The following is a 12,737-nucleotide window of genomic DNA, read 5'->3' as shown; positions in this document are numbered from 1 at the left end:
GAGTCGAAGTCGGACACTTAACTGACTGAACCACCCAGGCGCCCCAGGATGTTTTTCTTTAGATAAATTCTCAGAAACACAATTTCCCATTTCTCTGATTTACCACCAGCAAGGTGACCTCACCACAACGTTTGTCACCATCACATTTCTGGACTTTTTTCCTAGTTGAAAGGCACCCGACCGTTGAATTCATTTTTGTTTGACTCTTGAGCATGTATTGATTTCCATGACTTTTACTAGCTGCATGGCCACTCTTGTGACTGACTCATCTACCACATCATATTTCTGTTTATCTCTTGACTTTTAAAAGCTTTGCTTAATTGGTGCAGCCACTCTGGAAAACAGTGTGGAGGTTCCTCAAAAAATTAAAAATAGACCTACCCTGTGACCCAGCAGTAGCACTGCTAGGAATTTCCCCAAGGGATACAGGAGTAGTGATGCAGAGGGGCACTTGTACCCCAATGTTTATAGCAGCACTCTCAACAATAGCCAAATTGTGGAAAGAGCCTAAATGTCCATCAACTGATGAATGGATAAGAAATTGTGGTTTATATACACAATGGAGTACTACGTGGCAATGAGAAAGAACGAAATATGGCCCTTTGTAGCAACGTGGATGGAACTGGAGAGTGTGATGCTAAGCGAAGTAAGCCATACAGAGAAAGACAGATACCATATGGTTTCACTCTTATGTGGATCCTGAGAAACTTAACAGAAACCCATGGGGGAGGGGAAGGAAAACAAAATAAAAAAAGAGGTTAGAGTGGGAGAGAGCCAAAGCATAAGAGACTGTTAAAAGCGGAGAACAAACTGAGGGTTCATGGGGTGGGAGGGAGGGGAGGGTGGGTGATGGGTATTGAGGAGGGCACCTTTTGGGATGAGCACTGGGTGTTGTATGGAAACCAATTTGACAATAAATTTCATATATTGAAAAAAAATACATTAAAAAAAAAAAGCTTTGCTTGTTGATGCGTATGAGCTAAATATCCTCTGTCATATTTACTGCACACATTATCCCAGTGATTTCTGTCGGGTCGTAGAACTGTTTGAAATGCCTAGCGTTTAATCTCGTACGGCTCTGTGACTCTCGTTGCTGAACTCTGGCTTGGTTTAGGTAAACGCAATCACGATAGATGGCGTGACTCCATTATTCAATGCGTGCTCACAAGGCAGTGCCAGCTGTACAGAACTTCTTCTGGAATACGGTGCCAAACCCCAGCTGGAGTCCTGTCTTCCTTCTCCCACACATGAGGCCGCCAGCAAAGGTGACTTAGTTATGGGATTAGGTGACAAGGGGAGGAAATCCCTTTAGCAACGTGGAGTGCTGCATCTTGCTTTCAATGAGTAACTGCAGGGAACAGCATGAGGTGAGGCGCATGGAGGTGGGCAGTGTCGAGAGTAAGCTCCTCTCTACTTTGTGTTGGCAGGCCATCACGAGTGCCTAGAGATACTGATATCCTGGGGCATAGACGTTGACCAAGACATTCCTCATCTGGGAACTCCTCTGTACGTAGCTTGTATGTCACAGCAGTTCCGCTGCATCCGGAAGCTTCTTTATGCTGGTAATTTTCTTTAAAACCTCTCTCGTTCTGTCCGTGCACGTAAGCAATGATTCAGATCCATATTTATCTCTCTGAATAAACTGTGTAAAGATATCTCCCTGCTAAAAATGTTCTTATTCTAAGCATTGTTGCATGTAAATACATAACGCATAAAAAAAGGAATTGCCCCCTTGTAAAGATCATACAGCGTAAAACCTCAAGGTTGATATAGTGTTGCCAAATATGTATTTCTTCATGAATAAATCCATCACAAGGAATTTGAGGGGTAGTAACTGCTTAGCTACCTTGTCTTCTACCAATCATAAGAGCTCATGTGCTCGCCCAGACTTTGTCCTGTCCCATTTACCTACAAAGACTTAACGGCCTTTTCTTCTAACTTGAAACAAACCTATGCCTCAGCGTTCAGTGTTAGCCTCCTGAAAACTTGTCCTAATCTTTTGAGACCATAATGGTGTCTCCCCCTATAGGAACAGGAGCTTTTTTTAAAAAAATTTTTTTTCTTAATGTTTATTTGTTTTTGAGACAGAGACAGAGCATGAATGGGCGAGGGTCAGAGAGAGGGAGACACAGAATCTGAAGCAGGCTCCAGGCTCAGCTGTCAGCACAGAGCCCGATGCAGGGCTCGAACTCGCGGACTGTGAGATCATGACCCGAGCCGAAGTCAGATGCTTAACTAACTGAGCCACCCAGGCACCCCAGGAACAGGAGCTTTTGAGGATGTGGATTATGTCTTTTTCCCCATCATCTCCTTTCCCTACCACAGCGCCTCCCACGTGGTAGGTGCTGAAAATACACGTAAAATGAGTAAAAGGATTTCCATGCTTTTTACTGTTTCTGTCATCATTTGGCCTCTGATACGCTCATAATATCTTAGCTAAATTATAAGCTTCTTGCAGGCAGTTTCTACTTCATTAGTTCACTCCCATCTTATCTGTTAAGTCTTAAATATGACTTCTGCTAATAACCGTTGACACACTATTATTTTCCGGCTGTGATCACCCACGAATTTATAGAACTAGAAGAGTTTCTTCTTTGTTGCCTCTTTTCTTCTCTTTTCTTTTCTTTTCCTTTGCTAGGAATATTATTATTTCCACCAGACATTTTATATTGGGTAAGAAAGAGAATGCTGTTGGTAATTGTGGACTGATTGTTATTATCAGGCTCTGTCCTCCCATAAAACTAACATGACCAATAGAGTTTATGCTTTCTCCATGGAGATTTTGTCATGGACTGTCATTCTTTCACTGAACATTGTGTATTTGATGAAAGAATATGAAAACAATTACATTTATTGAAATGTGAAAGTAGCAGGAAGGCCTAAAGGGACCCTTAAAACGTAACTGCTTCTCGTAAACATCATTCGTTTTATTGATAGTATCGGAAAGCAGAGTTGAAAAGGACTTACACATTTTTACCGATAGATATTTCTTGGTGTCATAACCACTTAGGTACTGGGAAATGAGATTGCTCTTTCCAGTATTACACAGTATTGATTCATTGCACATGTATTGAATGATCACCATGTGCCATGACTCGTACTCAGATAAAATAACTAAGCAATAAATAATTTAATAGGTAGGGTGGTGTTTTTTTTTAATGTAAGATTTTTAAAAAATTTACTTTGCACATGGAAATACAATGTGTCTTTCTACTTAAGAGGCTCAGTGCCTTTATATATTTATCGACTTACGTCGTATGAGAGAGAAATGACAGGAAAGTCCGTGCACATTTTCCCCAAACAGCTCACACGTCTAGATTCATGAGTTTTCCAGGAAACACGAAGAGCTCTATTGCCTTAAAATAAATGAAAAGAATATGAGCAATAAACTCTTGAATAATCCTAAGGAATCTCAGTCATGATGAAAACAGGTATGAGTGGGCCTCATCATGCTCTATTTGTAATACCAGTTAATATGATTACTTTGGGGGCTTTAAAGCATTTAAAAATATTTTGTATTATGGGCTCTTTCAAGCACAGAGAAAAATATTAGAGAACATAACAAACGTGCACTCTCCATCTATGTGTGTCAAGTTTTAATGTGTACATTTGAAGTGTGTGTGTGTAAGGGGGGGGGAATAACTCATTACAGACAGAGGTGAGGTCCATTTGGCATCACCCTTTTCTGCGTGCATCGAGGTAAGTGACTGGTATAAGGGTTTTTGTTTAGATTTCTCATCATTCCTTATTTACACGTAGGTGCCGATGTACAAAAAGGCAAATACTGGGACACCCCACTGCATGCAGCTGCCCAGCAGTCCAGTACGGAAGTTGTAAACTTACTGCTGGAATTTGGAGCGGATATCAATGCCAAAAATACAGAGCTTCTTCGACCTGTAGATGTAGCGACTTCCAGCAGTTTGGTGGAAAGATTGTTACTTCAACATGAAGGTAGGAATACTTGTGGACACTTCAAAACACAGGGCGCCTGGGTGGCCCAGTATGTGGCCAGTATGTGGATCCTCTGACTCTGGATTTCAGCTCAGGCCGTGATCCCAGGGTCTTGGGATAGAGCCCTGCATCGGGCTCTGTGCTGAGGGTGCAGCCTGGTTAACATTCTCTTTCTCCCTCTGCCCCCACCCCCAGCTTGTGCTGTCTCTCTAAAAATAAAAGAAAAAACAACCAAAAAGAAAAAAAAAACCCACAAAAATACATTTGCCTGAAATCAATGCAAAGTAAAGACTTTTTGTTGACATGTAAAATGATACTGGCATAACATTTAAAATATTTTTTTGAAGCAGATGATTTTTTAACTTAGGTTCTATCTGTAAAGAAGATAGCGCAATGATCTCAATTTTCTTTTTTTTTTTTTTATCTTACCTAAAGTCTGTATTTGTTTGGTTAAGTTAAATGTATTCAGTTTGTTTGACAATATGCAAAATGTAATAAATATTTAGAAACATGCCCCCTTTTCTAAGGGCACATGGCTTCTATAATGTTATAGAAACAGAATCAGGAAATACTTTCATACCTAAGACTTTTGTTATTCAAAAAAATTGTTAATGTTTATTTTTTGAGAGAAAGAGAGAGATAGAATGTGAGCAGGGGAGAGGCAGAGAGAGAGAGAGAGGGAGACACAGAATCCGAAGCACGCTCCAGGCTCTGAGCTGTGAGCACAGAGCCCGACACGGGGCTCAAACCCGTGAGCTGTGAGATCATGTCCTGAGCCACAGTCAGATGCTTAACTAACTGACTGAGCCACCCAGGTTCCCCAAGACTTTTGGTATTTTAAAACAGAATTTCTTAAGCGTGGCTCAGACACTATAATAAAATTTGTTTTGGTTTAACTAGTAGACCTAATTTGAGAAAAAGATACAACTTAAAACTTTCCCCCTTTAGTGCCTAACATTATTGGGTCTTTTGATTCATATGTTCTTCAAAAAGCAGAATTTATTTCTGAGGCTTTACATGCAATAACAATTTCATAAGCCTCAGGATTATAATGTTTTAAAGAACCCATATGGAATATACCACAATTACAATAAGAGCTTATAAATAAAAGCCACTGAAATGCTTATGTAAATGTCTCTAGCATAGCGGTCGCACTACCCTATTTAATTTACCTCAAAGCACTGAAGCTTATGGTTTGTTTTGTGCATCTTACAACATATAAAAATCCATTTGGATTTTAATTAACAAATGCCTTCCTGTCTTTTGTAGCTACTCCAAGCAGCCTTTGCCAACTTTGCCGACTCTGTATCAGAAACTACATAGGGAGGCCGAGATTGCACCTCATCCCCCAGCTCCAGCTGCCAACGTTGTTGCAGAATTTCTTACAGTACCGATAAGGCAGGGAAGTAATGCTAAATACTTGCGAAATCAAAACATTTCTGTCTCATCTGCATAGTGTATATTTCATAGTAAAATATGCTAAACACAGTATATAAGGGATTGTGAGGCCCTGGGGAAGAAGTGAAATGTCAATTTAAATTTTAAGTGTACTAGTGAGTACTACTGTTTTATGCATTTTTACTGGTTTTTTTTTTTTGGACTATAGCATATTTAAAATATCTATATATTGTTAGCTATTCCCATGTACCCTTTTTGATGTAGAAAAAAAGAGAAATTTTCATTTCAATGTTTCTTTTTATGAAAAAAAAATGTGAACTCTTACTGAAACTACATACTTTAAAAGGCCTCCATTCTGCCAATAATGCATTAACTTTTAAATTTTAGCTGCTGTAATTGGTGATCTCTGTGGATTTTTTATATTAATGCAAACTACAAGTATGGTTTAGAAAAGAACTACTACCCTTTTTGAAATAAAGATGGCTGTCATTCACGAAACCTGCCGCGTCGAATGTGCGCTTGTCATTATAATCATCATTTCATCAAGAAAAGATAAACTGCCCCCTCCCTGCAAAGATCTCACTAGTCACTTTGCCACCTTAAATGTCCCCATTCCAGAAACGGGTTGGACTAAGGTTATGGCTCCTTCCATCTTTTCCTGGGATGGTTGGAACCTTACACCTTTGCTAAGACTATTTTAAGACTTCCTCCTTCTCCAGAGTAGCCTCACAAGGCCTCTCTACAGTGCTTTTGTATGAAGCACTCCAGCCTTCTTCCATCCAGAAACTGTCACTAGCTGGTGGTACCTGCAGACCGAAGACCATGAACTTCATACCCAGTTGCGAAAGAGGCCCTTCCTGGGCCATGCTTCAGGAATCAGGGAAGTCCAAGGCTGTGGAAAACAGAAGATAAAATCTCCTTCGATTGTGGGGTGTGCAAAGAAAAGAAAAAGGCTGCGCCACTTAGCAAACTTAGACACCTTACAAAATTTACCCCATACATACACCCTACTAGTGCTGTTTCCAATCCTTCTTCTGCAAAGCAACGGTTGAGGCTTAGACCGTGTTAGCAAGAGGGTATATAGCATTACAAAGTAGTGTCTTCGGCAAGGTTATTACTGTGTTCGTTTTCTTCTGTCTTAAACATACTTTAGCGTGGTATAAAACATAATAAAGCAAACGGTGTCTTCTTTGTAATTTAGACTAAGTTTGAGTCTATTGTGGACTGAGAAATAAGATAGGATACTTACTGTAGTGTAATGTAGAAAATGTTTTGATGAGTTTCATAAATTTATCAGAGTTTGATAAAGCGTTTTGACCACTATTTTAATAATAAGCCCAGGGGCCTAGTTTTTCCTTTCTTCTCGGTTCTTGGCTGAATTTTGGATACCTATGGGAAATAAACTATTCTTGAATGTAACCCCAAAGTCACTAAGATCACATCATGAAGTCGTGTTTAGATTTTCAAAAATAGAAATAAGGCTGTAGCATGTGTGTTAAAAAAATGTCTTCTGTGTGCCTAGAGACTTTTAAATGAGGCTCTTCTACTAAATAGCTCAGCCTAACAAATTTATAATGTCCTCATGAATAATGTGCATTTAATTGTTTAATTATAGAGTAACCTCATTACATATAATTGGGTATTCAGACTGCTTTTTTAGTAAAACAGGTGTTGACTAGTATTTTCCCTGAGCTAGACACATGTAGGCTTAGGGTGTAAGGTAATATAATCCGTCCCTTTTCACTGGGCTTGTGCCAATAAGTACACATCAATATTAAAATTAAAACGGATACTTTAAAATTTTAGTATGCTGATACCTTTTATCTTTGCTTGGGTATGACTGTCTTATCGAAGAAGTGTTCTAATTTAACTGTATCATGTGTTTGTTAATATGTTAAAGTGTGACTATTATCACTGGAATAAAACACTTTTTTTTTCTGTTCTAATTAGTATTTGGTTTTATAATTGAAGGTAATGGAGAATAAGATTCAGTTGCCCTAATTTTTTTCAACACTACTTTCAAATCACTGTATTATGGGCATTAGGAGAGTAGTGCAGACTGAAACAGATACTTTGAAGGCCTTCTAATCCAAATCTTACTGTGTGCGCACACACACACAAAGATCTAAGGACAAAATCCCACAAAGGCAAAGACCCAGTAACACCAAACTATTTGACATGAGATTAAAGTACCATGAAATTAATCACTGTAGTAAGGCACTGCTGAAACATTTATTTTGTAGGAAAAGGTATTTAATTTCTACTCTTGTTTTAGCCACAAAGTATATTTGATGTTTCCGAAGGAGTGAACAGAGACACTATGTGAAACATGGCCCCTTTGGAAAAGAAGGTCTGAATGTACTGTGTTCATTGCTCTGTGATGGTCTTGAACCCAAGTGACTGTGGCTATCTGTTTACAAAATAACTTTATAAATTATTCTCTCTCCTGGATTAGTCTCACTTTTTTACTCTAATTTTTCAACTTTCTTATTCTAACTATCATTTATAATTAGTTTAAGGCCTGCCTTCTCTCTTAAAAACCTAAACAATCATTATCAGATTTTTCAGTGTTGGTGGCAGGACATTTATTCAGAAAATTCAGGTGTAGGGCACCTGGGTGGCTCAGTTGGTTAAGTGTCAGACTCCTGATTTTGGTTCAGGTCATGATCTCAACGGTTCATGGGATTGAGCCCCACATCCGGCTCTGTGCTGACAGTGCAGAGTCTGCTTAGCATTCTCTCTCTCTCTCTCTCTCTCTCTCTCTCTCTCTCTCTCTCTCCTACTCATGCATGCTCCCTCTTCTCAAAATAAATAAATAAACATTTTTTAAAAAAGGAAAAAAGGGGAGCCTGGGTGGCTCAGTCGGCTGAGCAACCGACTTCGGCTCAGGTCATGATCTCACGGTTTTTGAGTTCGAGCCCCGCGTCAGGCTCTGTGCCGACAGCTCAGAGCCTGGAACCTGCTTCTGATTCTGTGTCTCCCTATCTCCCTGCCCCTCCCCCACTCATGCTGTGTCTCTGAAATAAACATTAAAAAAATTTTTTTAATAAAAAAAAGGAAAAAAAATTGAGTTACTACCCCTCCATCTGCTCTAGGACCTTAAACAATTCACTTCAGCTCTCGAGGTCTCAGTTTTCTCCTTTTTTAAATGATCGGTATCTTCCCATTTTGAGTAGTATGCTCAAATTCAAGGAGTCTTTTAATAAGTAACTTTTGAAATTCAGATACATTTTTTTTTAATGCTTATTTATTTTTGAGAGAGAGAGTGAGGGAGACACAAGCTGCAGCAGGCTCCAGGCTCTGAGCTATCAGTACAGAGCGTGATGTGGGCTCAAACTCAGGCACTGTGAGATCATGACCTGAGCCAAAGTCAGACGCTTAACCGACTGAGCCATGTAGGCACCCCTCAGATACATTTTTCAAAACATTTTTGGTGTCTAAGAGGCTTACCTTATAGATACAAATTTTACAAAGCACATATTCAGGCGTATAAAAGCCAACTTTATTCTTCTTGTAGAACTTCACGTTTATCGCGCGCTTCCCTTTCACCCAGTGAAATCTGGCCACTTTGGGGTAAACTCATTCAATTCAGTGCTTTCTCAGTCTCTCAGCTACACTCTTCAGATGGAGCCTGTTAATGCCAGTCTTTTTTCTTCCCTCCCCATTCTTTCTGGGGTAGCATCTGAATTCCAAAAGATTCTGTGAAACCCACTTTTCAGCGGGAGTGTTCACTGGCCAAGGTGTGCCCCCTGGAACACTCCTGTGTCAGAGGAACGAGTGTTTGCGTCAGGAGACAGATCACAAAGGGCCTTTTACAGGGAAGCTCCCAGTGGGAAAGTCAGAAAGCACACTTGATTCTCCCTCAAGTACTCTTGCCTCCTTGCCTCTGCCCCTGCTGTTCCTCTGCCTGGAACGCTCCGCCCGCTATCTTGTCATTGCTGTATAGGGGCACGCACTGGCTACAAAATTACTCCTCCCCTTTGAGTTGCAACTAATCTCCCTGTTTGAGAACGGTTTGCTCCTTGTTCAGCAAAACATCCTTGTGAAGTAAAGCTCTCTGAATTTTCTCTCGGCAGGCTCTGAATTTTCTCTCGGCAGGCGATCCATCAAAAACCACCACCGACTTTGATGGCTATCTGGCTGGTACAAAACTTAGGTGGATCTTACAGGGTGACTGTGGATTAATGCAAACTTCATCAGGCAGTAACTCCAATTATAGCCATCCCCCCCCCCTTTTGACATCTCTTTACTGGAATAAATCACCACAGTCCTAGCAACTGTGACGCCATTACCCATCTGGAAAGTACCTTTCCCCTCTGTCAGAATCTGCAAGAACCACCAAAAGTAGTTTGCTTTTATTTATCAGGACCCAGAGTGCACGCTCACGATCTTGCCGTAGGGTCAAATCTGTTTTCGTGCTTTCTGCCGGAAGATGAGCCAAGGTTTCTGAGTGTCTTCACGTTCCACAGAACATCACGTGTGCACTCTACGGATGATGCCATGCTGACTGGACCTGGATCTTGACGCCTTAGTAAGAAGCAGGTCAACCAGTGGAAGAGGGAAACCTCACTCCACCTATAAAGCAACGGATCCCTCAGCATCCAGTCGGGAAGACGGAAGTAACTACACAATTTAAACAAGAACTTAATCTAAGGAAGTGGCTAAACAGATGCCGGCAACTGAAAAACTAAAATGGGGCCATCAAATTAACAGAAATAGACGATTGAGGAAGCAATTGCTCGTGCTAGAGAACACAGTGAAGAAATGCGGGCTGTTAAGAGCCGAGAACTCGAAGGGAAACTTCTATGGACTGACTTTTTGCAGGGTGAGAGTACACAGCTGGAGCCAAGGCTTCGGAAGCTCAGAGTAAAATCCGGGACTCTTTAAGGAGGGCCGCTTCTCAGGGCCTGGTAAACGTCTGAACCATTAAGATGAAATCTGCTCCAGGAGAGCCAAAGAAAGTTGGAGATCCAACCACCTGCCCCTGCCAGGTTATGCTTTGTTGCTGCAGCAACACCCCTGCAAATTCACGTGGAAACAGCAAGCGCCTTTTCCCCCCTCCCTTTCCTTCCTGGCCTCCCTCTAGCTCCCCCTATTGGCAAAGTTGAATAAAGCTTTCAGCAAAGGAGAAATCACATTGTGGTGGTAAGACGGGCTAAATATAGAATGTGTTTGAAACAGAGATGTATCTGCTTATCAACTGGCACATTTATTACGGGAAGGCTTTAACCCTTAGCAAAACTTTGCTCAATTAAGCCCCAGTCCGTAGCCCTAATCTAGCTCCTAAGCTGTTACCACCTAAATCTTGGGTTAGCACTCATGCTAAAACCTAAACACTTTCTCTAACCCTAATGACTTCGTTATTTCCCAAAACTCATAAAAAACTCACATATCGGGATGCCTGGGTGGCTCAGTCGGTTAAGCCTCGGACTCTTGATTTTGGCTCAGGTCATGATCTCATGGTTTGTGGGTTTGAGCCCTGTGTTTGAGCCAGTGTGGAGCCTGCTTGGGATTCTCTCTTTCCCTCCCTCTCTCTGCCCTCCCCTGTGCTTTCTCTCTCAAAATAAATAAATAAACTTAACTTAAAAATCCTCACATATCACAGATTATATCATCTGTACTTTTGTTCACATTAGTCATTCCGTGTGGAATTGTCCCCATCCCCCCATCCCACAGATTTCCATGATCGTCTTAGAAACAACTTATTCTTACTAAGATCTTACTATGTACTGCACACCCTTCTAGGCTCTTTGCATATTTAACTTTATTTAATCATTAACACAACCCTGTGGGGTATAACTTACTTATTTCCACCTTTTAAACATTTTACAACTTGCCCAAAGTCACATAACTAATAAAAAGTAGAGCTGGTCCTCCAATGCCTGTCATAAACAATTTAAAATATCACCTCATAAAATCCAAATCAAATGTCACCTTCTCTGAAAAGACTCCTAGAGTCCCTCAATCCAAATTACATGCTTCCTCCCTGATATATTTTTACCATGGCGGAGCTTTTCAGTGTACATGATCTTTTCACTGGTATTTATATCTGTGCACCTTCTATAAATAATCTAGTGCCCAGCTGCCTAATAGAACCCCCTGCGGTGACAGCATTGTATCTGTGCTGTCCAACATGGGCAGCCAGCAGCCACACGTGGGTATTGAACAGATGAAACACAGCAAGTGTCACTCATGTTATTCTATTTTATTTAAATTTATATATAAATAGCCACAGGTGGCTAGGGGCCACCATATTGGATTGTGAAGATGGAGTGAGTAACACAGTACAGAACAGTTAGTCATTCGTGAAAAACTTCACTGGGCAAAAAGAAAATACTTCCATAGCTTCGTTCTTCTCTTTCAAACCATATACAGACTCACACTGACTTTATTATTAATTTTCTAATGTTTATTTATTTATTTATTAATGCTTTTTATTTGTGTTTGAAGGAGAGAGAGAGAGACAGAGCATTAGCGGGGGGGGGCGCAGAGAGACAGGGAGATAAAGAATCCGAACCAGGCTCCAAGCTCTGAGCTGTCAGCACAGAGCCTGATGCAGGGCTCAAACTCATGAACTGTGAGATCATGACCTGAGCTGAAGTCGGATGCTTAACCGGCTGAGCCACCCAGGTGCCCCTAATGTTTATTTATTTTTAAGAGAGAGGGAGAGAGAGACAGAATCCAAAGAGGCTCCAGGCTCGGAGCTGTCAGCACAGAGCCCAACTTGGGACTCGTACCCACGAACCTCGAGATCATGACCTGAGCCAAAGTCCCAGGCTTAACTGAGCCACCCAGGCGTCCCATGGTTTGCTTTATTAATAAATCTCTATATGAATAAACATGCCACAAAACATTATATAGCTTCACTATCAAACTCTATCCCATATTTTATCTTGCATAATATGTATCTACATGCCACACTGGTGTTTTTTTGCAAAACTTTTTGAAGGATTTTAACAAATCTGTTGCGTATTTAGTTTATAACTGTCGATGCTACACTTTTTTCCCCTCTGCATTGTTCACTGATAAATCCCAAGTAACTAGGTCAGTGCCTGGCACATACTAGGGACTCAAATAATTGTTGAATGAATGAATCATCTATACCAGGGCATCCTTGTGAAATGGGAAAACTTACAAATTTTTATAAACAACGTAATAATTAAGGAAAGAGGTTAAATCTGTAGATATTAGACATTTATTCACTTTAATTTCGAAAATTTTTTCTTTGGCGTTTTGGAGCAAATACTATACCATTTCCGATTTCTAAACAAAAACTGACCTTGTCTTCTGGAAGCTTCTCCCATCCTCAAAATGTTTGACCGACAATAGGCCTTTGGCTGGGCTGAATCCACAATATCTAAAAAGTAAATTTGGAAGGACAAAGGGTT

The 12,737-nt window shown here is 40.6% G+C and overlaps 1 protein-coding gene across 5 annotated transcripts in view; it reads left to right on the top strand.

Moving 5' to 3' along the window:
- Positions 1-10,536, top strand: part of ASB5 (ankyrin repeat and SOCS box containing 5) — a 55,930-nt gene extending 45,394 nt beyond the window's left edge. For 4 of the 5 annotated variants that reach the window (XM_015074193.3, XM_015074195.3, XM_015074194.3 and 1 more), the window contains exons 4-7: positions 1,115-1,265; positions 1,428-1,562; positions 3,760-3,951; positions 5,221-5,385. In XM_015074193.3, the coding sequence (XP_014929679.1) occupies positions 1,115-1,265; positions 1,428-1,562; positions 3,760-3,951; positions 5,221-5,348 (606 nt within the window). In that variant the 3' untranslated portion in view covers positions 5,349-5,385. Of the gene's footprint in view, positions 1-1,114; positions 1,266-1,427; positions 1,563-3,759; positions 3,952-5,220; positions 5,386-9,448; positions 9,520-9,818 lie in introns of those variants that run through there. The other variant, XR_008295800.1, reaches the window with a different exon arrangement.
- Positions 10,537-12,737: the final 2,201 nt, after the last annotated feature.

This window comes from Acinonyx jubatus, chromosome B1 (genome assembly GCF_027475565.1).
Source record: "Acinonyx jubatus isolate Ajub_Pintada_27869175 chromosome B1, VMU_Ajub_asm_v1.0, whole genome shotgun sequence".
NCBI classification, from domain to species: domain Eukaryota; kingdom Metazoa; phylum Chordata; class Mammalia; order Carnivora; family Felidae; genus Acinonyx; species Acinonyx jubatus.
This window is presented reverse-complemented; position numbering and strand designations above follow the sequence as displayed.